Genomic DNA, 23,788 nt, shown 5'->3' with positions numbered 1-23,788 from the left:
TTCTCCATTCGTTACTGCCTACAAGTGTTTGAAGTTTAGCGAATCCGACTTAAACTATAAAAACTATTTACTTGATTGGTTTAAAACGCTAACAATCACAACCGAGGTGCTGATTGGTTTTCCCACTAAAACCTTCAAACGCTGCGTTTTCAGGTGGTAGCGGTTATTAGCAATTGGTGTCAAATTTAATAAAGTATTTGGTGTTTCAAACATTTTTTTTGTGATTTTATAAAACATCTAATTTTGCCTTTTATGTTTTAACCGTTGTTCAATGTTGCACTTAATGGTCAACCAATCGTAAAATTTCTGCAAACACACCAATTTTAAAATTTGAGTCAGTTGTTCAAAATGTTTAATAACAACGTTTGAAACCGCAAACTCCCGCAACCGCGAACCAGTCAAGGCCAAAGCGTTTTGCGGATGCTGATGGTCGCGAGAAAACCAATGAAGCTCTTAACCGGCCGGTTAACTTAAATTGGAAAAATCAAACATACCGCACGTGTAAAAAACACTCTTGAGTCTTCTTTAGCGCCAAATTGCGCTCGTATCCTCTAAAAACCTAGATAGATCTTAATCAAACGATCTAAACCGTTGATTAATCCCTTAAAATCTCAACCGCTAGATTCGCTGATTAAACTCAATTTTGTTTTTTTTTTTCTTGTTTTTTCGATTTTTCAAAAAGATCCCAAAGAGAGGAAGAAGAAGAGAGCTTTTCAAACTTGAACCATATCAAAAAAAAAAAAAAAATCTCTGCTCCTTCTGTAAAATCATTTTGCCATGGAGGAGGATTCGAGTTCTAATCAGAATCCACCTCAATCAGATTTCTCCATCTCTGCGAAGATAGATTCGTTTCAGAAGTCGCTAGAACCACCACCGCCGCCGTCGCCGACTTCTCCGGTGAAATCTTCTCAAGAATCAGCGACGGAAGTCACTCCGCCGCAGAAACCACCGCTTCACCGATTTGTTCACAACCAAGTTCATATGAATCAATCAGGAGGAAACTGTCGAGTGAGGTAAATATTGGTTTACAAACAATTTAATTTCTCATATCTATCAAATTTTTGGGGTTTGATTTTGAATTTATATTATATGTTAGTAACCAAGATCCATTGACGACCTCACGAGGACAGACAGAACTTGAATCGTTAGATAATACTCCAAATAAACAACAGAAACGTTGTAATTGTAAAAACTCAAAGTGCTTGAAGCTGTAAGTATTCTGTTTTGTTTTAAAGAGAGTTAAAAAAAAAAAACATGTTGGTTAGATCCTTTTCCTTTAACAGTCTTGTGGATTTTTTTGTAAAAAGGTATTGCGAATGGTTTTGCGTCTGGATCTTATTGTAACGGTAGTTGTAACTGTTTGAATTGTCACAACAATTTGGAGAAAGAGGGTTCAAGACAAGAAGCTGTCACGACGATCTTGGACCGTAATCCGGATGCGTTTAAGCCCAAGATTGCTGGTAGTCCTCATGGAATTAAAGATTTGCAGGTTTGTTAATGTAATTTTGCATCTCAAAAAAGATGTAGCTTTATGCATTTGGAAAGTGTCCTAGTCCTATAATGGTTATAAAGGCTTTTGAGTAATGCTTTGGTTGATGATAACTTATATATATCTTGAAATGGACTTTGTAGGAGAATGCGCGGAAAATGCTGCTTCTTGGAAAGCACAGTAAAGGATGCCACTGCAAGAAATCAGGATGCCTCAAGAAGTACTGTGAGTGTTACCAGGCGAATGTCCTGTGTTCAGAGAATTGTAAATGTCAAGATTGCAAGAATTTCGAAGGAAGTGAAGAAAGAAATGCTCTTCTTCATGGACCTCAGCTCTCAGAAACCTACATACAACAGACGACCAATGCTGCTGTTAACCGCGCCATCGACATGTCTGGTTTTCTTAACCCTCCTGAATCAAGAAAGAGAAAGAGCAAGGACGCTTTACATTCACACGTTGTCCAGAATCAGAGGGTAAACTTTTATATAACTTGCCGAATAATACGATCCTGTTTTTTATTTTTATGTGTCGATTTCGTGGTCTTTAGCTTCACTTCTTGCTTTGAAAGCATACTTTTCTGTGTGTGTTTTTCTTGTTCCAACTAGGCAAACCACGTTGTAAGAAATGGTGACACTTCTCTTTTTTCACTCCCTAACGACAAGGCGGTATCTGGATTTACCACATGTGCTTACAGGTTGGAAATATCAAAGCCTTTCCTTTCTATGATTTTGCCCATTGGAAACTACCGTGAGACCTGACTGTTTGCTTTCTATAGGTCTTCTCTGTCAAATATTATCCAACCACATCATGTCAGAGAGCTATGTTCGCTTTTGGTCTCAAAATCAGTGGATGTGGCAAATAAATTATCAGGTACATATATCATGCAGTTATATATGTAAGGAGGATATGTTCCTCATGTCTGATATGGTGTTTCAGGTGCCAAATGTGAAACAGACAAAAGGAAAGATCCTTCACTTGATCAAGCCCAAAGAGGTGCTAATGTGATCAACGACTCTCCAGATTGTGTCCTTGATACTAATAGAATAGAAGAGAAGCCTTTATCTCCAACAACACGTACCTTGATGTGTGACGAAGAACATGAGATCGGGTCAGAGAAAGATACGTTTGCCAGAGTGAAAACAAGCCAAGAGAAAGAAGACACAGACACAAGCTCGGAGGTATACTTAGAACAAGAACGACAGATCTTGTCAAGCTTCAGGGACTATCTCATTCAGCTCTCAAACCGTGGGAGCTTAAATGGTAAGCTTTGCTTTTATAGCTTAATATCGTATCCTTGTCTTGTAGTCTCGTAGATGATGTGCTAATTTAAGAGATTTGTTTTTATGCAGGAAAAAATACCAAAGCCGACACAAATCCAAGTTGAAAGGAACCATATGATGAAGAGCAAAGCCATCTAGACTCAAATTTGTTTTTGGGAGAAATTTCTGACAAAAACTTTAGGATGTACTCATTTTTTTAATTCATAATTTAAAAATGGTACGAAGTTTTTGAGTAAAAATTGTCACCTAGTAAGCAAGAAAAAGATAAAATCACAGTTACATTTTGCTAATGGCGACTGAAAGGGCGATTTTTCCTCTCGTCACTCGGCGGTTACTATATCTCTTTTTCGCGACGGTTTACAACGAATTCTCTGGCGAAGTGGACATTACTCAAACCACTTTCCTGACGGTTATCTCCACGTTGAAGATCTCACTTCGATGTGATGCTTCTTCTGCGGTTATAGAGTCTCCCCCTCTATTTAAACCCAGTTTCGACGATGATTATCCCACATATACGATATCGGCAATTGCGCTTGTACTACTCTTTCCATTTCGATTCTACAATACCCTTCTCAAAATGGCTGATCTTCGAAGAGCAGTCCAAGATATCAATCTCGGTGCCGATGAAGAACCGATAGCACTCCCAGCGGATGTAGTGGCCCAAGCAGAAGCGGAGAATCGTTTCATCATTGTCGGCCGTCCAGTGATGCCTCGGCGTCAAAATCTTCGATCCATCATTGCTTCCATGCCAAGGATTTGGGGACAATCTGGTCTAGTTCATGAAAGACTCATTCCAGGAAATCAATTCCAATTCATCTTCCCCTCCGAGGAGTCATTGGAAACAGTGATGCGACGAGGTCCATGGGTCTTTAATGACCGGATGTTAATACTTCAGCGATGGAATCCCCTTCAAAATCCACCTCTCATCAATTTCATCCCGTTTTGGATCCAAATCAGAGGAATCCCATATCAGTATCTCAATCGCAATATAATATGACATACCACCAGCAAATCCTAATCCAGGAGTGATCATAAGGGAACTGGATATTGATGCGGATGAAGCTAATGAGGGAGACAATGGTCAACAAGCTGAAGTTGAAGATGAGCCTGATGAGCTAAACGACATTGATCCAAATCATGATGCCTTGGTTGAAGAAGACCCTGATGAAGCTATCTCCAGGAAGCAAATCAGCATTATGCCATGTTTACTGGTGATTTGAATAACAGTCAGTTATTTAATCCGGTTCCTATTTATGAGAATGCGACATGAGACATTCCAGGCAGAGAAGAGTACCAGAACTACTCGCTGAACATTCAACCCCATCCTGAAGCAATGGACTAAGCGATCCAGACTCAAGATCAGATAGCCATTGAACGGGGAAAGAGGAAAAGAGAAGACACCATGGAATCTTCAGAGATGGGGGCAAGTCCCAAGTTGCTGATCCGGGAGGCTGGTTCGACTAGTAGCTCGGTTCAGGACACCCAGTGTAGAGGCGCGGTGGGCCCTAAACCACCACAGCCTCCATGATTACAACCTGCTGGAACTGTCAAGGTTTAGGCATAAACCTTACAGTTCGACGCCTTGAGGAAATACAAAGACAGTATTTCCCGGACATGTTATGCCTACTAGAAACGAAACAGACTGATGACAAGATCGAAGAGGTTGCAAGTGATCTAGGTTTCCCTAACTTTGTAACAGTTCCACCACAAGGTATGAGTGGTGGAATTGCTATTTTCTGGAAAAATTCAGAATCTGATTCAGTTGTATTTGCTTCAGCTAATCTTGTAGATATGCAAGTTGTGTTTAATGGAAGTCATTTCTACTTATCGTTTGTATATGGTCATCCAGAACCGAGTCTCAGAAATGATCTATGGGAACGGTTTGAACGGATATCTACATCACGTCTAGAACCATGGTTGGTCATGGGTGATTTTAATGAGATTAAAGGCAATGAAGAAAAGAGAGGGGGACCAAGACGATCAGAAAGAACTTTCATTGATTTTCGACGTATGCTGACTACTTGTGATTTTCATGATCTGAAATATACTGGAAACAAATTCTCGTGGACTGGAAAGCGATATACCCACACAGTATGGTGTTGTTTGGATCGCGTAATGGCAAACTCAGAATGGTTAGCTCTTTTTCCTTCAGCACAGACAGAATTTCTTCCGTTTGAGGGGTCATATCATCGACCAATTGTGACTAATCTATGTGATGTGGTAGAGCAACGCCGTAATGTTTTCCGGTACGACAGTCGGTTACTAAATAAAGAGGGATTCAGAGAAACAGTTATTGCTAGTTGGAATACTCAGGAGTCTACAATGGCTTTTTCTGATCGGATTCAGAGAAGTAGAAAGCGGATATCAGATTGGAAAAAACGACATTGTTTGAATGCTACTATAGGTATTGGAATTCTGAAGCGAGATTTGGATCATGCTTTGACTTATGGCAACACACCTACTACAGAGATAGATAGTATCAGAGCTCAGTTGAATCAAGCATATAAAGATGAAGAACAATTCTGGAAGCTGAAAAGCAGGAACAACTGGATGATGCTTGGAGATCGAAACACAAGATACTTCTATGCACAGGCTAAACAAAGCTTGCTCGTAACCGGATCATTGCGATAGAAGATAACCAAGCCATGGTCTATCGGGGAGATAAGGAAACTGGTAGCATTGCAGAACGATACTTCAAGGATTTGTTTACAACAACAAGAGATTCATCACAAGACTATACAAATGTCTTCCACGGTTTTCCGAGACGCGTAACTTAACAAATGAATGCAGAACTTCAATCTCCAATCACAGAGGATGAAATCAGGAAAGCAGTTTTTGATATTGGCCCAGAGAAAGCTCCAAGTCTGGATGGCTTAACAGGAGCCTTTTATCAGCAATTCTGGGATGACATTAAAGCTCCGATCCTCAAAGAAATAGAAACTTTTTTCAACACATGAGTCATGCCAACGAGAATGAATCACACCAATTTGTGTCTTATACCAAAGGTTGAAGTTCCCACTACAATGAGCGACTTCCGCCCAATCGCACTATGCAACGTAAGCTACAAAATCATCTCTAAAGTATTAGTGGCAAGATTACAGAAACATCTATCTACTATTGTCTCTGAATACCAAGCAGCCTTTATCCCTGGAAGGAACATTATGGACAATGTCATTATAGCACATGAGATGATCCATTCGTTAAAGAAAAGGAAAAGATGGGCTAACTCCTATATGGCGGTCAAGACAGACATTTCAAAGGCTTATGACACACTGGAATGGAATTTTCTTCGAAACACTCTGCAATATATAGGGTTTGATTCAACGTGGATAAATTAGGTGATGCAGTGTGTGGAAACAGTGAGCTACTCGGTTTTAATTAATGGTTCACCAAAAGGTCAGATACTACCAACAAGGGGCATAAGACAGGAGGACCCTCTTTCTCCATACCACTTTATCTTGTGTGCTGAAGTTCTTAGTCATCGACTAACACAAGCAGCAGAGGAAAATAAACTCAAAGGGATGAAAATAAGCAAAAAAGGTCCATCAGTTAACCACCTTTTATTCGCTGATGATGCCCTGTTCTTTTGTCATGCTCATCCTAAGTCTTGCTCCACAATCATGAAGATCCTACAAGATTATGAACGAGTCTCAGGTCAAGCAGTCAATCTCACAAAGTCTGCTATAACATTTGGAGCTCGAGTCCAACCCCACACCAAAACAAGATTAAGGAGAATACTTAACATTCACAATGATGGAGGATGTGGTAAATACTTAGGACTACCAGAACACGTAGGCAGAAAAAAGAAGGAAATCTTCCAGTATATCATTGACAAGGTTAAACAACGAACTCAAGGATGGTCACATCGTTATCTATCGGAAGCAGGTAAAGAAATCCTTCTAAAAACAGTGGCAATGACTCTACCGGTCTACACGATGAACTGTTTTAAACTCCCTAAAGGAATTTGTGATGAGATAAATAGTATTATAGCAAACTACTGGTGGAGCAAAAATCCATGCAACAGATCGATGCATTGGGTTTCTTGGGAAAGAATGGGATTACCAAAAAAGGAAGGTGGATTAGGATTTCGAGATTTGGAGAAGTTTAATCTAGCTCTTCTTGGAAAACAAGTATGGTGTATACTCCAGGCTCCATCAAGTCTACTTAGCCGATTTCTCAAAGCAAGATACTACCATAATGATAATATCTTTACTGCTGGACCTGGTAATAAACCTTCTTTTATTTAGAAATCTCTGCTAGAAGGTCGAGACATGATTCAACGTGGTATGCGATTTTTTATTGGTGATGGTGAAAATATAAATGTCTGGGTAGACCCTTGGTTACCAACCAATCCCCCTAGAGCCCCAAGGAGTATTGATGGATTAGACGTCATAAGAACACTGCGAGTTAAGGATCTTATCAGGGCGGATCAGAGGATATGGAACCTGGAACTGATACGCAGCCTTTTTGTTGATGAAGATGTGACAATAATACAAAGAATACATCTGAGTCCAATAGCATCTCCGGACCTTTTTGGCTGGCACTACAATGATTCAGGACTATATACCGTTGAATCTGGATACTGGCTAGCAACTCACATACACGCTGATGAACCAGTACGCCCGCCTCCGGGATTACAGAGTTTCAAATCCTCCATTTGGAAGATGGACATTGCTCCAAAACTGAAACATTTCTTGTGGCGTTTGCTCTCACGAGCATTACCAGTAGGCTCTGAATTGAGACACCGAATGATTACAACAGATAGTCAATGCAAAAGATGTTGCCAAACTGAAGAGACAACAGATCATCTATTCTTCACCTGCTGTTACGCACAATCTATCTGGAGAGGAAGCCAAAATATTAACAGAAACATCACCAGTCTGGTTAGTAGCTTTGAAGACAAATTTCAGGGTATAATAGATTGCTACAACAATCAGGGACTCACTGCGTTAGAACGACAACTACCAATATGGACACTTTGGAGAATCTGGAAGAGTAGAAACATATTGGTGTTTCAAAAAAGAGGTAGCACATGGCAACAAGATCTCAATAAAGCATTACATGAAGCAAAAGAGTGGGTAAACTGCTGTACATAGGATACACAGAATGCACAGAGCCATCGACATCAACAATCACAACACTCCCAATGGACACGACCTCAAACTGATTATGTTAAATGCAATTATGATAGTCAATTCCAACAGGATTCTACACCACAAGCAGGATGGATAATAAGAGATTCAGAGGGTTTTTATAGAACGGCTGGGCAGAGTAAAGGTAAGATATGTGATAGTGTTTTGGAGGCAGAACTTCAGGCCTTGATCATTGCGATGCAACAAACATGGATAAGAGGATATGAAAGAGTAACCTTCGAAGGAGACAACACAACGGTCACAAAACTGGTTACCGGTGAACAACATAACTTTCGAGTTCATAACTGGGTTGAGGAAGTCAAATATTGGGAACAAAAATTCAAAGAAGTTGCATATGTCTGGACACGAATACACAACAACAAAGCTGCAGACAGTTTAGCTAAAACACCTTTACCAAATAATATTGATTTTGCCAGCTACTATTACATTCCTGGTTTTCTTGTTGATGTCCCAATGAGGATCACATTATCGATTAACAAGAGCTTATTAGATGTTAAAAAAAAAATTGTCACCTAGCTTGCAAGTTGCGAGTAAAAAAAAACATGTATCGTCAAAGGAACTAACAGAGCATAATGAGCTTTTCGTCGCTGTATTATTGTTAATGGGCTTTGGAATAATATAGGTCCAACCAATTACATGACCCGACCCGTCCAGGGAAAATATTCAGTCTTCCTCCGTCTTCGTCATCGGCTTAACACTGCCAAAAGCTATAAAACCCTAGGCTCTCACTTTCTTCACCTCTTCTTCTTCTTCTTCCTCAAAGCGCACAGAATCTTGGATTTAAGTTCTTGAAATCATGGTTGCGGCCGTTGATATAGATGGCCGAGCGGCTCAGTTAGGGATTAATTGGTCTGAGATTAATCTCGATTCAATCCATCTTCCTCCTCGAGACGATTTTGGGATCGCGAGGTGAGATTTTTTTCTCAATAGATCGCTGCGTCTTGGTTTTTGTAGAATGTACGAACAACGGAACTGAGTTTTTTTGTTTTTTTTTCTTTGGAATCTTTGGTGGATTGGTAGTGATGATGAAGCAGTATACCACGAGGATCAGTCAGAATTCGATACTGGATTCGGTAACATAATCGTAGTAGATCACCTCCCTGTTGTTCTCAGAGAGAAGTATGAGAAACTTGAAGGTGTTGTCAAGAAAATTTACAACCAGTTAGGTGTGATCAGGGAGAATGGACTGTGGATGCCCGTTGATCCCGATACCGAATTGACATTGGGTTACTGTTTTATTGAGTTCAATACCGCTCAGGTTATTTATTTAACTAACTACGAGCAGCTTAGTTAATTAGCTTAGGTGTCTCTATCTTCTACTTACAAGAGTTTGTTTCTCAATCTTGCAGGAAGCGCAAAATGCTAAGGAAAAGACTCATGGCTACAAGCTGGCCAAGGCTCATATCTTTGATGTAAACAAGTTTGATGATTTCGACAGGTTGATGAATGTGAAGGAGGAGTGGGAGCCTCCTCAGGCCAGTTTTTATGTACCTGCGGTATGTGTAGTTTTCATCATATACGCTACTCCTTGCTACCTTGAATCATTGTCTTTGAATAACTTCCTCTGCGTCTGTGCTGGTTATTTGCTGGTTTGATTCAGTGATTTACATGTGTTTGCTAGCTGCGTTAGAGTTAGGATCTGTTTACGCATTGTATGTAAACTAACCAATATAGTTAAAAGTTGCGTAAATCTTGTTGCATGTTTGTTTCTTTACTGAGGTGCTTGTTCTCGTTATTTATATGGTGTTTGTTTTTTCAGGAAAATTATCAAAAATGGCTTACTGATGAGAAAGCCCGGGACCAGCTAGTCATTCGTCATGGTGCTGATACTGAAGTTTACTGGAATGATCCTAGGCAGAAGATGCCTGAACCTGTTCATAAGCGTCCTGTAAGTTACTTACATATCCTGTGTATATCCATTATTTGTTAATTGACTGTTTAGGGCAAAGTTACATTTTCCTGTGTATATCCATTATTTGAATTAATGATGTTCTCCTCCTATGCAGTATTGGACAGAGAGTTATGTGCAGTGGTCTCCTCTAGGTACATACCTTGTGACACTTCACAAGCAAGGAGCAGCTGTTTGGGGTGGTGCTGATACATTCACGCGTCTCATGCGTTATCAGCATTCTATGGTTTGACTTTCCTTTTAATCGCTACGTATTAGTTTTGTTTTTCCTCTGTTGGCCTGAAAACATGACATGTTTGTTGATTCCGTTTTAGGTAAAACTAGTTGATTTCTCGCCAGGTGAGAAATATCTGGTAACTTACCATAGCCAAGAACCAAGCAACCCACGAGATGCAAGTGTGAGTGCATCTTTGCTTCTCTTCTTTCCAACTTTTATTTGTATATCATTTGTATACAAAGGATTCTGATTTCTGTCAAACTCTCAGAAAGTAGAAGTTAAGGTCTTTGATGTGAGGACCGGTAGGATGATGAGAGATTTCAAGGGTAGTGCTGATGAGTTTTCAATTGGAGGACTTGGTGGTGTTGCTGGTGCCTCTTGGCCTGTGTTCAGGTAATATCTTCAACTGCATGTCAATGTCCTGAATATAAACAGTCAAAATCTATTCTCTATTCAACTATTGTGCACATTTGTTGATATATCGTAAACTTTTTCTGCAGATGGGCTGGTGGAAATGATGATAAATACTTTGCCAAGCTTAGCAAAAACACTATATCTGTCTATGAGACTGAGACTTTCAGCCTAATAGACAAGAAATCCATGAAGGTCGATAATGTTGTGGATATCTGCTGGTCTCCTACTGATTCTATCCTTTCATTGTTTGTTCCTGAACAAGGTGGTGGAAACCAACCTGCCAAGGTATGTTTCTATTATTTCCCTGAATCCTCAATTTGCTTCAGTTTTCTGCCAGTTGTTTTGTATTGACATGTCTTTCTTCAGGTTGCTCTAATCCAATCCCGAGCAAGGTGGAGTTGAGGCAGAAGAATCTCTTCAGTGTGAGCGACTGCAAGATGTACTGGCAGAGTAGTGGAGAGTATCTTGCTGTCAAGGTTGATCGATACACAAAAACTAAGAAGAGCATATACTCTGGATTTGAGCTTTTCCGTATCAAAGAGAGGGATATTCCCATCGAGGTTCTTGAGCTGGACAACAAGAATGACAAGATCATTGCTTTCGCGTGGGAGCCCAAGGGTCACAGGTTTGCTGTGATTCATGGTGACCAACCAAGACCAGATGTCAGTTTCTACACAATGAAGACTGCACAAAACACTGGAAGGGTTTCAAAGCTCGCAACTTTGAAGGCCAAACAAGCCAATGCCCTCTTCTGGTCCCCCACTGGCAAGTACATCATTCTTGCTGGGTTAAAGGGATTCAATGGCCAGCTTGAATTTTTCAACGTGGATGAGCTCGAGACAATGGCCACAGCCGAACACTTCATGGCCACGGATATCGAATGGGACCCAACTGGAAGGTACTACTGTCTTAAAACTAAACCAGTCCATTTGTTGTTTCTCTTTGTTCCAACTGCTGATGTTTTTTGTTCTTTTTATTTATTTTCAAAGGTATGTTGCAACTGCTGTGACATCAGTCCACGAGATGGAGAATGGGTTCACCATATGGTCTTTCAACGGGAATTTGCTTTACCGGACACTGAAGGATCATTTCTTCCAGGTCTGTAACAAAAAAAAAACTCGGTCTCAAACTGGCATCATCCATTTCAATTGTCCAATAAAATATTTGTTTGTGGTTATACAGTTGGCTTGGCGTCCAAGACCGCCATCATTCTTGACTGCGGAGAAGGAAGAAGAGATAGCAAAGAACCTGAAGAAGTACAGCAAGAAGTATGAGGCAGAGGATCAAGACGTGTCGTTGCTGTTGAGCGAACAAGACAGAGAGAAGAGGAAGGCATTAAAGGAAGAATGGGAAAAATGGGTGATGCAGTGGAAGTCTCTCTATGAAGAGGAGAAACTCGCGAGGCAAAATCTTCGGGATGGTGAAGTTAGTGATGTGGAAGAAGATGAGTATGAAGCCAAAGAAGTTGAGTTTGAGGATGTTATCGATGTAACCGAGGAAATCGTTCAAGAGTCGATGTAATTTTCTCAGTCCGTCTCTTGTCACTTCGGATCTCTTTAGACGTCAGCGTTCTCTACACTTGGAAGAGAATTTTTGGTTCCTTAGGATAAATCTTTAGCGTTTAAGATATATGAAATATAGCGTTTGAGCTTTGTGATGACAAAATTAAGGATTGAGAATTGTAAAGTTGGATCTGGTGAGATCTACATAACGGCAAAACACAACGGTTGGTAGCATATTTGTTGACCGATCTTTCTCAATTTCAGGGTTTAAGCAATTAATATTTAGGTCTCTACTAAAACTTAAGCTCCATCTTAAAGAAAAGTTTTTTTTTTTCAATTTACAAGCAGGCACTGATGATGGCTTCATCACAAAGTTGTAGCTGTCGATTGTTAAATATGTTTTTGTTTCTTGCTGTCCAGATCGCCCATATTATCCTAGGAAACAAAGGTTCCTCTCCCATGCCAGTTGGTGGAAGGTATTCTCACTTGAATATTAAAAGACTGAGGATTTTTAAAAAACTTCGTATATAGATTATATAAATTGAGTATGTGTTATAATTTTTAAGTATTGTAGTAAATAAAATTAATAACTCATGTTTTTTTTTTGTGGATGCTAAAAAAAAACATTTCAAATAATTTTTTTATAGCAATCGAATAAAAACCCAAAATGCAAAAATCCAAAAATGTGACGACAAATTCAAAGTGTTTTTTATTTTTATTTTTAAATCAAATCAATAACAAAGAGACGGAGAAAAAAAAAGTATTTATAAAGTTAACCAAAACACGTCCATTAAGAAGAGAAGAAGCAAGCAGGTAGCTAATTGTGCAAATTTGCATGCCGTTGACATTAATTTTGAGTAACGAAACACAGAACATCGAATCTTTTTCTCCCACCACCGATCACCACCACCACCGCCACCGGAGACGGAGTTATGGATTCTCAAGCCCAAGTGTTTAGATCGGAGTTCCTTTGTGTTCTCCTAAGTCGACGATCTCCCGAAGGTGATTTATTTACTAATGTTTCTTTTAATTTTTTCCTGATCTCATAATCACATATTTTAATTATCTTCCTTTAAATCTTTTTTAATCTCTCCAGTTCCACTAATGGTGGATTATTCGAATCCTGTCGAGAACCCTCTCTTTCAATCCGATGTTCCATCTACAGAAGTGCGATGATGTTCAATCCTTTTTTTTTTTTTCCTAAAAAAAGTGTCACTCTTCTTCTAATTTGATTTTTGTTTGTTTGGTCATTACAAAACACAGGCAATAGAGTCTTGTCCAAAAGAAGACATTGGTGACTTGAAAGAGATGCTTAAAGAAGAAAACCTTCATCTCCACACTGAGGTAACTAACATTTGGTATATATATATTTAAAGAAACTTTATGGATAATATATTTTGTGTTAAGTCTTACAAAAAATAAAAAATAAATTGTATTCTATTTGTAATGAGGAATATAAAAGGATGCAGAGCAAGGGAGATTGCCTTTGCTTATATTAAGCCTGAAGAAGAGCAGTGAAGAAAGAAGGCCAGCGATTGTGTTTATGCACGGCACAAACACAAACAAAGAATGGTTGAGACCATGGCTCGAAGTAACATCATTGTTATTTTTTTTTTCACATTTTGATTTCTTCTTAATTAATCAACAGAGGAATGTTTTGATTATATATATATGTTTTATTTCTGCTTAGGCATATGCTTCAAGGGGATATGTAGCCATCGGTTTAGACTCTCGCTACCACGGGGAACGCGCTTACATCTGCAAAACTGCATATAATGATGTTTGTTACAAATTCATTATATATGACCTTTTTTATTTTTCTTCTCTTTTGAGTTCTGATATGGGTGTAAATTACAATGCAGGCTCTTATATCATCTTGGAAAAATGGAAACACAATGCCTTTTATCTTTGATACTGTAAAAAAAACCCCATTGCCTCTATTTAGCTTTCATTTTCTGGTTTCACTTTTAGAGTATAAAACATCGATCTTACTGCATCTATTTGATTTTTATTTTTTTTGGTCTTTTCTCAGGTTTGGGATTTGATCAAACTAGCTGAATATCTTATTAAGAGGGATGATATAGACCCAAAAAGGATAGGAATCACCGGCATTTCGCTAGGAGGTCAGTCATATAACTACTAACTGATGAGTTGCATGATTTGTTGTAGTAATTATACTAAGTTCATATATACTAATTTTTTGTTCATTGTGAAAACCATCATACAGGGATGCATGCTTGGTTCGCTGCTGCAGCTGACACCCGCTATTCCGTGGCTGTCCCTTTAATCGGTGTTCAGGTGCAAAAATCATCATTACTACTCTTTCTTAAACAACATAGCAACTATGAGAGACCTTTTCTTTTGCTTGTAAGAGGATAAGGTTTCCTAATTCAAAAACTTTTGAATGTTGGGCAGGGATTTAGATGGGCAATAGACAATGATGAGTGGGAAGCAAGAGTCAACAGTATAAAACCTTTATTTGAAGGTCAGATTTTGAAAAAAACTCACTAAAAGATTCAATATATACTTAAGTATGAGAATTATAATTCCTTTGCTTTCTATGGTTTCAGAAGCAAGGATTGATCTGGGAAAGAGTGTAATCGACAAAGAAGTAGTCGACAAGGTAAAGAAGCTTGAAGATGACTACGAATTCGGATTGCGACTCAAATATAACAGTTGGTAAGTATTTGATTGACTTAAAACAGGTGTGGAACAGAATAGCTCCTGGACTAGCTTCTAAGTTTGACTCACCTTACTCATTACCAGTGATTGCTCCACGGCCTCTTTACATCCTTAACGGTCAGCACAATCGATATATATGTAAAATGTTCATTATCTATCTGACACACTTACAAGTTTTTTTCCGGATTTCATGTGCAGGTGCAAAAGATCCTCGCTGCCCTCTTGGCGGACTAGAAGTTCCTTTAAAGAGAGCTGAGAAGGCTTATAAAGATACTGGTTCTCCTGGAAATGTTAAGGTACATCATCACTGATCTAAACAATAGTTCTATTTGCAACCACCGGATAGAGAAATTAAAATAGACTTTTGATGTTTCTCGAGAGAGCAGTTCAAAGCAGAAGATGGAGTTGGACACGAAGTGACGAGTTTTATGATCAAAGAGTCATCAGACTGGTTTGACAAATTCCTTAAATAAACCGGTGGACATGACATTTCCAATTGTAATATTGGTAAAATTGTAAACTAATAAGAAGAAGAAACATCTCCTTGTAAACTGAAATAATGTATTCACTTCTCCCAAATCATTATCATTACAAAAGCAAAGAGTATCATCCTTTTTTAGGCATTAAGCAGTTGCATTCTTTAAACACTGAACTAGCTTTTGACCTGTGTGAGTCGCAGTTAAGAGAACTGTCCGGCTCAGGATAAGCCATCAATGCTCTGATAATTTGCCTGTGTTAGATTGAGCGTCCAAACAAGAGCTCTGTTTACATGACAAAGCTCTGGTTTAGGCGTTTAGTGCATGATTAATGTTATATAGTCGTTATTGCCAATATATTAAATTGTCTAATTAGAGACATGTAAAATATTAATCATATTTTCAGTCGATTTACGATCAATTTTGCCTCGGAAGATCGGTATGCTTTTTCGTTCTGGTCTAGTATTCCATCCTCGTGTTAGGGCATCTCCAACTCCACTCTATTTTAGAGTCAAAATTCTATTATAGAACAATATTTGCTCTAGATTGCTCTATATATAGAGCAATTCTATTTTCATCTCTATTTTTTACACTAACTATTGCTTTATTATAGAGTTACTCTATTTTAGAGAAAAAAATAGAAATATACATTGGAGATGGTCTTAGGATGAGTGCTCATGTTGCATTCTTTCTTTTATTATATGTCAAAGTAATCCTCAATTGTTGGTATTATTAAAATTCCTTTTTTTTTAAATAGAAAACATGATAAAATTTTACATAATTTTTAAACTAATAGACTTTTATGAAAAATTGAGAATTTCAAAATTTTATTTAATGGATACAAATTATTGACAAAATTTTTGATGGTATAAAAAAAAACATAGTAAAAGTATTTACAAAGTTAAAAAATTATTTATCCTTTATAATTGATTTTTTTTTTTTTTTTTTTGGAAAAGTAACCGTATGTATTACTAGAAGTTACCCCGTGCGTAGCACAAGTTTATTTTTACTTTTGTTTTACAATCAAACCCCATATATTGAATTATTGAAAAAAACTCCAACCGACACTCTAGTTGTAACACTCCGACCGCCACCTCTTAGTGGACCCCATATCCAATCCAGTCTATGGGCCCACTTTTCTTAATGGGCCTCACGTCTTCTCATTAGGCCCATGAGCCCATCCATATTCGTCGGTTTTAAAGACTTGTTACCGTCCCTACAAATCACCACATGATCTTTTTCTGTGTTTTGTCCTCACTCGTACAGTTCCGAAAATCATTTCCCGGAAAGTCACCCATCCTGAGACTACTCCAGCATAAGCACGCTTAATTGTGGAGTTCTCTCAGGGCCCTTGACCGAAAAGATAAGCTCACTTTAGTTACATAGGTGGCCAAATCAATTCTTTTAAACCTCTTCGCAAGTTGTTGAAACCGGGGTGTCACAATTCACCCCCACTAACAGATCTCAACGTCTTCGTTGCTCATCAAGACTGTCACCCCCGACAGTGTGAGCCAACTCGACTCCACACTTATCTGGGTTTGGCTCTGATACCACTTGTAACGCCCCAACCGCCACCTCTTAGTGGACTCCACGTCCAATCCCAGTCCATGGGCCTACCTTCTTTAATGGGCCTCACGTCCTCTCATTAGGCCCGTGAGCCCATCCATATCCTACGGCTGGTTTGCTACATCTGAGAGGCTTTAAAGACTTGTTACCATCCCTACAATCACTTTCCGAAAGGTCACCCATCCTGAGACTACTCTAGCATAAGCACGCTTAACTGTGGAGTTCTCTCAGGACCTTGACCAAAAAAATAAGTGCACTTTGATGACATAGGTGGTCAAATCAAGTCGTTTAAACCTCTCCGCAAGTCTCTGAAATTGGGGTGTCACAACATTACTAAAAGCAAACCTTGATGTTTAATTAGTCTTGTTTAATTTATTAAATAACGAAATGTAGAAAAGATTAAAATATCTCTCTATTCTACAATTAGAATGTGTTGTTTTGGGATGTTACCAATTTGTAATACATATACGGTGAAATTTGAATTTTGTACTGTCTTCTTTTTATGTGGCTTGTATAAGTCTTTCCTTTGCAGATAAAACGACAAGTGATTTTCTTCCCTTTGCTTGTTGGTTTCTCCCAACATCAGAAGTTGTTTTACTTTTGTTGTTGTATTTCTTGTCAACATTAGACCAGTAATGTTAAAACCCAGTCAAACCCCATTTAGTGGCTTTTATTTACTTAGTGAATAAATATTTTGATAAAGAGGAAGTTTTTAATATACAGTAGGTGAGATAGGTGTGGTGTGGATTAGGTAGTTGATTTACATTTTCGTCTAGAAAGAAACATTTAAAGCTGAGTAAGAGATTGTTTCTTCTAAAGTATGGAGCTTCCCAAAAACAATCATATGTTTACCGGTGGTCATCGTTAGAGAGGAACTCTAGAGTAGAGTAGAGAGCAATTTTTTAGGTTGTAACATTTTTAAAAGCGTAGTTAGTGTGTGGGGTGGGGATGATTAAGGAAGAGAGATTATAATAATAATAAAAGTAATCAGAAATTGAATTCTATTGGATTATAATTTTATGGAAAACAGATTACTAATATTTAATTGGAAATAAATAAGAAAGTAACTCAAGAATGAGTAAAGAGCAACTTTTTTAGGTTGTAACATTTTTAAAAGCGTAGTTAGTGTGTGGGGTGGTGGTTTTAATCCACACCACACCTATCTCACCTACTGTATACTTATGACTTATGAGTTCTCAACAGTGAGATGGAGATTTGAGGAACCTTGCCGAAACTGAGGAATCTTGTTCGAGTTCCGACGATCGAGACCCATCTCCGTTAAAATAGTTTTTCTCGTGCGTATTTATTTTTCATTCTTTTGGTTAGTTTCATATTAGTATTTCATCGACGATTCCGGTTATAATCAAGACTGGTTATAATGTCTAACCAACCGGTTTGACTGCATCTGATTCGGTCCAATCATGCATCATTTTTTTCAAGTATATAGGATGAAAAATTAGTGGAATAAAATTAATAGAAATTATACTTTTATTCATCTTGTCTTTGGGTTCCTTAACGATTCCGGTCTAATCAACCGGTTCGATTGTATCTGCTTTAGTCCTATCAAGATTTTTTTTTTCTTGTTGGCACCTCAAACACCAAAGGCGGTCCAACCAAAAATTGTTAAAAAAAAAAAAGGAATGTTATTCAATTGACCTGCTTTTTTTGTCGAATTCAATTGACATGTTTACTTTTTTTGTATTTGTATATTGTGAAAGCAATAAATAAAATTTTCCGACACTTATATGTAAAAAAAAAAAAAAAAAAACTATCTCCATAAAAGTCAGACCTGTTCACGCAATGATTTATTTAAATGCTCTCGAATAAAATTTGAAAGTTGCGCAGGCAAAACTACGTGAAGAGCACTACTTAACTTACACGTTACACCATCATCAAACTCTAATCTAATCGTTTCAATGCTTTAGCGAAAGAGGCATTAAATGAGTTCGTTCGTTATTTCACGTGTAGAAACTTGAATACTAATTATAGTATACTACTAGTGTTTTGATATATACTAATAAATTGATCGTTGACTCTTTTGTAGTCGGACAGCCTGTACGTTTGAGATTTTGCTCTTGGTGACAGACAATTTAGCTGCAATTCATTCAGAAAAACATATAGATCGACACCACTCAAAAGTTCATTACATATTCAAAATCTCTCTATGGATTCGGAGTCGAAGCTCGTATCACTCATATATATCAACTCAATAGTGTGGTGAACAAGGATGTCATTTCAAGCTACATGTGCAGTGCGCCACAGTTTCTGAGCCATTAGTTCATGAAAGTCATAAGCACCCTTTATTTTTAACATCCAAACCAGGAGACTTGAGAAGGTGCTCGATTTGCAATTCTTTCCACATACGAAACATTCAATGGCATTGAGGAGTGTGACTTTTCTTTGTGTTTTGAATGTGCTACTTTACCTCAAAATGTGAGGTATAAGCATGATAAGCACACACTCACACTTTCTTATGGAGAGTAGACAAGTACCATGACTTATTATTGGTGTGAAGTTTGCGAAAGACATAAAACCAGAGGAGCGGTTTTACATATGTGATGAGTACTGTTGTGTCACACTTCACATCGAATGTATGCTTGAGGAGGACTTATACATTCAGCCCAGTTTAACGTGGTTCTACGATGATAGAAAGGTAGGTGTTCTACCCAACAATATTCATATGCCTCGACCTATTTGCTATGCTTGTGAGTCGCGTTGTCAACAAAAAATAGTTTTCTCATACTCTGGATTAATTTCTTGCTGTATAACTTGTCTTCGTCATTCAATCGAGATAAGTGAGCAAATAGCTTGATGGACCTTGCTCTTGCTGTAAGAAATATTGTTGGACTTTGTTTGTTTGTTTTTTTTTTTTTTTTTTGATTAGCAGTTATACACTAATCTATCCAGTATTGTTATGAGATATTTCCGTGGAAGCTTTTTGTCATATGAATCCCTTATTGGTTGTCAAAAAAAAAAAAAAAATGAATCCCTTATTTTGGATCTGAACCCTTGTTAGGGCATCTTTATAGAGGTACATTTTAGGGTGTTCTTAGAGTAAAAATATTATGAAAATAACGTAAGATCATTAGTTAAGATCTTTTATTAAGAAGTTAGTTATTGGGAGAACATGTTTAAGATCATTAGATTTAATAATATAATAATCTTAAACATATTACAATTTTAAAAACTTTAAAAAATAACATTTAAATTGCAAACTTAAAAAATTGGTTAAAATTATCATTATTTGGATCATAATGGTAGTGAAAATTATTGGAAGAAGATGCTATAAGAGAACAAGAGAAAAAAAACAAAAAAATAAACTTGCAATGAGAACTTTGATGATATGTTTTTTGGTGAGAAAATGAAATGTTTGTTTTTTTGATGAAATAAAACCTTGTGCTCTTCTCATATATACAGAGGGATCATCAGCTCTTGTGAAACATCAACTCTTGTGACTCTGTTAATTTTTGACTTTAAAACTAAAATCCAAACACACAAAATATCATCACGGGTTTTGGATTGAGAAGTATAAATCCAAAATACACAAAATACGATCACGGGTTCACTAGCCAATAAGCCTACAATCATACCATTCACGGGTTCACCATCCCGGGTACATACCAAAAATCTTACAATCATACATAAAGCCAAAACAAATTTACTTACTAATCATGATAAGTACCACTACCATAACCATCATACCTAAGCAAACAACAACTACCAATTCAGGGGCCATTTGAAAGAATGGTTTCTTCTCTCGTGCCTCAGTAACAAGCCTTTCCAGATTCACCAACCTCCGATCTGACTGATTTTGATGGTCCTTGAGCTGGATCAGTTGGTGCTTGAGCTGGGTCAATTAAGTCTCATAATCAGGAAGTGGTTCAGCTTCACGGCTCCACAGACTTGTGAATCCAATCTCAGTTGATGGTTGTGGAGGATAGTAATAGGTCTCAGCCTCCTCCTCCTCTTCGGAACTATAGTCTAATGGGCTATTTATACCATAGTCGTATTCAGAGTCTATGTCTTCTTCAACCTGAAACCGAAAACCCATAGCAAAGTCTAATGCAAAAACAAAAGAAAGATAATGTAACCAAACATCTGAGATTCATTAAAAACATAACACAAACATATCTGATTCATAAACACATTAAAAACATAACACAAACATAGTTAAAACATATATGATTCATCAGCACATTCAAAACATAACACAAACATAGTTAAAACAAACATAACGAGAGTTAAAACAAACATAACGAGAACTATTTCTTCTAAGTTAAAACAGTTCAGCCATTAGCTTCTTCTTTAGCGCTTTTTCATCTTCGTCAAGAGTTTCATTCTTGGCAATGAGAGTGTCAAGAATGGACATTTTTGGAGTTGTTTCATGCCCTCCAAATCCTTCTGTTTTATCTCCCACATGTGACTAAACTCTGCAGATGGTGCAACCTTCTCTTTACCTTCTCTTCACTAAATTCACAACAACTCAATTACAAGATATAAACCTGCTCACATCCGAGATCATCACAAAACAATTCTGAGAAACTCACTACACAATCAAACAACCTAGTGACTTACCTTTTAGTTTAGAGCAATGCAGGTTTGTTGATGGTTCTCCGATTTAATTTGCCCTGGTTAACCACACCTACAAGCATCAGAAGCAAAGCAAAATCAATTAAAGTTCATCAGTGTTAAGGTTGATTTCATATACAACATACAACACTCGGAATTCAGTCATACATCCTGGAAGCTCACTAAAATCCTATATTGATTAATCAAAACCGTTAATTAACAGATAAGACAAACCCTATACCATGTTACTAAACCCAAACCTAATTCACAGATTTCAATTTTACCCTAAATCAATGAAACATCGAAGAAACAAGGACTGACAAAGGAAACGAAGGGACTACCTTGTCTATATCGCCGGAGATAAGATTTGCCAAACAAAGGAGACGAGGAGACAAAGGCTCAGGAAGAAGATTTCGACTTCGCCTTCAAATCGCCGGAGATATGAATCGACAAAACAATAGAATTTAAACGGATTTGTCGGAAAACCTATGTAGAGACCGATTTGTACATGGAAGAGCTCTCGATTTTGGCCGGAATACTAACCTTAGTCGGCGAAGATGGTGACTAGATACGATTTCGAGAAGCTTTCGCCGTCTTCGACATCACCTAAACCTAGAAACGATTTCGATCAGAAGGAGAGAAATGAAATATTTTCTTTCTTTGCAAAAATCTCGCCCAATCACGTGAAGCCACGACCAATGAGAACTGGGCTTAAATCAGTTCTCAATCAAGACCAAAAAAATTGTTCTAAGCCCACTGTTCCTTATTTTACTAATTTATTTGGGCTTAGAACACCCTTGCTCTTCCCCCTATAAAGATGGCCTTATGTTCCATAATGTTGTTGTTCACTATTCAATACAAATAAAATGTGTCTAGTATAAACACACTAACCTTGTGGCAATAAAGAGAAGAATAGTTGTCAAAATCATTTTTTATTTCATTACATTGCTGGTCGTTCTAAGAGGACTATTTTGCAAATGAAATAGTTCAACTCTATTTACAGAGGAAAAAATAGAGTTCCTCTATATATATAGAGAAAAAAATAACAATCTTTATTGTATAGATGAAAATATAAATGGATTAGACAAAAAATTAAAGTGTAATAGAGTTAAGAGACAAAAACAGAATACCATTGAAAATGATCTAAAGGTAGAAGATGGAACACGAAACCTCAAACTTCAATACGCTTACACAAGCCAACAAGGCTACTGAAACATTTTTAAAAAACGGCCGCTAAAATGGGTCTTATATGAAGGCCATAATCAAGAACAGATGGGACTTTGACTAGCTATAGTTAAGTGTCCGTACACTTTTCAAATCCTCCCATGCACCGAACCCGAGGTGAAGGAGAATGACTTTTATCCAGATCTCACCTACTGCCATCCTCCAATAGCAGCAACCGTACCGCTTTATCCGATGGTTAATCCCTGTCCCACACCACCATTGCTCCAGATCTTCCTCAAGATGAAGCTCCCCTTCATCAACCAACACTGAATGTTTGTGCATGTACTCTGCTGATAACCGATAGTATACTATCAAACTCTGTTTTCCTGCTCTTGCATTTATATCTCGTAACCTATTTAAGCCAAAACAAGCATCCACACTGGTATTTTCACTCAGTTCCACAACTTATAACTTGTAACCGGCTCACAATCTTTTCCCAACCATGTCAAACCGCATTCCATACCACCAAAAAGGTAAAGAACCCATTAGGGTATTCTCCCCTCCCCTCCTCCACGTAAACGAGTTAAAGCTCCAGAGATAGATACCTCAGATCTCATAGAGGAAAACGCCCTAACCCTCATCGGTCGACTAACGAACCCCACCCTCCAACGCATGTGGGCCCTTTTCCCCTTCCTTATCAACAGATGGAACCTGCGAGGAAAAGCATCGGTGTCAGATCTCGGCCAAGGCTGCTTCCAGTTCAAGTTTGAAAAAGAAGAGAATTTACACCAAGTGCTGGCAAACAGACCTTACCACTTGGATCAATGGATGATTATCCTACAGAAATGGGAGCCAATTATTTCATCAACCTTCCCTGCCATGATTCCTTTCTGGATTGAAGTCCAAGGACTACCTAAGCACTACTGGGATCTGGAAATGCTCGAATCCATTGGTGAGATTTTGGGAGAGATTTTGTACTGGGAAATCACCTCCTCTGCTATTAACCTGAAAGTACTTGTTAACGGCCTTGAACCTTTAACAAAGGAGACAATTGTTGAGTTTGCTGATGGCAATGAGGTGGTAGTGAATCTTGAATACAAAAATTTTAAAAACCATTGCTCTCACTGTTTAAGGCTATCACACGAGAGAAGCAAGTGCCCTGGAGTATCAACCACTGCAAAGGTGCTACCTCCATTGCAAAACGATTTATCAAGTGCACCAGCACAGCAATCAATGTCCAGAAACTACTATACCCCCAAGACAACTTTTTACCTCCCAAGAAACAGAACGGTAGCCCTGAGAGGAGTTTTCTACCTTCTACAAACCCAAACCCTAGAAAGAGGTCTTTTGCTAACTTAGGCGAAAGG

The 23,788-nt window shown here is 38.0% G+C and overlaps 4 protein-coding genes and 1 pseudogene across 6 annotated transcripts; all 5 read left to right on the top strand.

Moving 5' to 3' along the window:
• The first annotated feature begins 660 nt into the window (after positions 1-660).
• LOC104736601 (protein tesmin/TSO1-like CXC 7) lies at positions 661-3,008 on the top strand. Its single transcript, XM_010456616.2, is given in 9 exon segments — positions 661-1,013; positions 1,097-1,210; positions 1,308-1,320; positions 1,322-1,489; positions 1,633-1,962; positions 2,095-2,183; positions 2,265-2,359; positions 2,426-2,749; positions 2,839-3,008. Coding segments are annotated over 9 exon segments (1,404 nt in total). The 5' UTR covers positions 661-777; the 3' UTR covers positions 2,874-3,008.
• Positions 3,009-4,293: 1,285 nt separating this feature from the next.
• Positions 4,294-5,400, top strand: LOC147929437 (uncharacterized). The gene has a single exon (XM_087480610.1). It carries the CDS (start codon positions 4,294-4,296, stop codon positions 5,398-5,400), a length of 1,107 nt encoding a protein of 368 aa, XP_087336736.1.
• A 3,066-nt stretch (positions 5,401-8,466) lies between these two features.
• LOC104736600 (eukaryotic translation initiation factor 3 subunit B-like) lies at positions 8,467-12,263 on the top strand. 2 transcript variants are annotated; one of them, XR_015578173.1, is made up of 11 exons: positions 8,467-8,831; positions 8,943-9,180; positions 9,272-9,418; positions 9,682-9,810; positions 9,929-10,057; positions 10,146-10,229; positions 10,317-10,441; positions 10,549-10,747; positions 10,829-11,360; positions 11,452-11,560; positions 11,645-12,263. XR_015578173.1 is itself a non-coding variant. In XM_010456615.3 (11 exons), the coding sequence occupies exons 1-11, from the start codon at positions 8,719-8,721 to the stop codon at positions 11,981-11,983; spliced, it is 2,148 nt and encodes a 715-aa protein (XP_010454917.2). In that variant the 5' UTR covers positions 8,593-8,718; the 3' UTR covers positions 11,984-12,243. The 2 variants fall into 2 exon arrangements, 1 of the variants encoding a protein (XP_010454917.2); XM_010456615.3 differs by having other exon boundaries at positions 8,593-8,831; positions 10,549-10,751; positions 11,645-12,243.
• Positions 12,264-12,668: 405 nt separating this feature from the next.
• On the top strand, positions 12,669-15,242 carry LOC104736596 (uncharacterized). Of its 2 annotated transcripts, none has more exons than XM_010456610.3 (13): positions 12,669-12,966; positions 13,061-13,131; positions 13,228-13,308; positions 13,427-13,555; positions 13,655-13,744; positions 13,827-13,880; positions 13,997-14,087; positions 14,192-14,262; positions 14,380-14,449; positions 14,535-14,587; positions 14,670-14,763; positions 14,845-14,942; positions 15,033-15,242. In XM_010456610.3, the coding sequence occupies exons 1-13, from the start codon at positions 12,897-12,899 to the stop codon at positions 15,117-15,119; spliced, it is 1,059 nt and encodes a 352-aa protein (XP_010454912.1). In that variant the 5' UTR covers positions 12,669-12,896; the 3' UTR covers positions 15,120-15,242. The 2 variants fall into 2 exon arrangements, with proteins under 2 accessions (XP_010454912.1, XP_087337767.1); XM_087481641.1 differs by having other exon boundaries at positions 12,709-12,966; positions 13,416-13,555.
• A 3,386-nt stretch (positions 15,243-18,628) lies between these two features.
• On the top strand, positions 18,629-19,500 carry LOC147929436 (protein VACUOLELESS GAMETOPHYTES-like; annotated as a pseudogene).
• The last annotated feature ends 4,288 nt before the right edge of the window (positions 19,501-23,788 follow it).

This window comes from Camelina sativa, chromosome 13, assembly GCF_030686135.1.
Source record: "Camelina sativa cultivar CO46 ecotype springtype chromosome 13, ASM3068613v1".
Classification (NCBI taxonomy): Eukaryota; Viridiplantae; Streptophyta; class Magnoliopsida; order Brassicales; family Brassicaceae; genus Camelina; species Camelina sativa.
Note: the sequence above shows the minus strand (reverse complement) of the source record. Positions and strands in the feature narration are given on the sequence as shown.

Bases quoted from the DNA above. Each gene is read 5' to 3' on its own strand.
- LOC104736600 (XM_010456615.3), top strand. From the start codon at position 8,719: ATGGTTGCGGCCGTTGATATAGATGGCCGAGCGGCTCAGTTAGGGATT. The intron at 8,832-8,942 runs GTGAGATTTTTT...GTGGATTGGTAG, and splicing joins GACGATTTTGGGATCGCGAG to TGATGATGAAGCAGTATACC. The intron at 10,058-10,145 runs GTTTGACTTTCC...ATTCCGTTTTAG, and splicing joins TGCGTTATCAGCATTCTATG to GTAAAACTAGTTGATTTCTC.
- LOC147929437 (XM_087480610.1), top strand. From the start codon at position 4,294: ATGATTACAACCTGCTGGAACTGTCAAGGTTTAGGCATAAACCTTACA.
- LOC104736596 (XM_010456610.3), top strand. From the start codon at position 12,897: ATGGATTCTCAAGCCCAAGTGTTTAGATCGGAGTTCCTTTGTGTTCTC. The intron at 13,309-13,426 runs GTAACTAACATT...GGAATATAAAAG, and splicing joins ACCTTCATCTCCACACTGAG to GATGCAGAGCAAGGGAGATT. The intron at 13,745-13,826 runs GTTTGTTACAAA...ATTACAATGCAG, and splicing joins GCAAAACTGCATATAATGAT to GCTCTTATATCATCTTGGAA.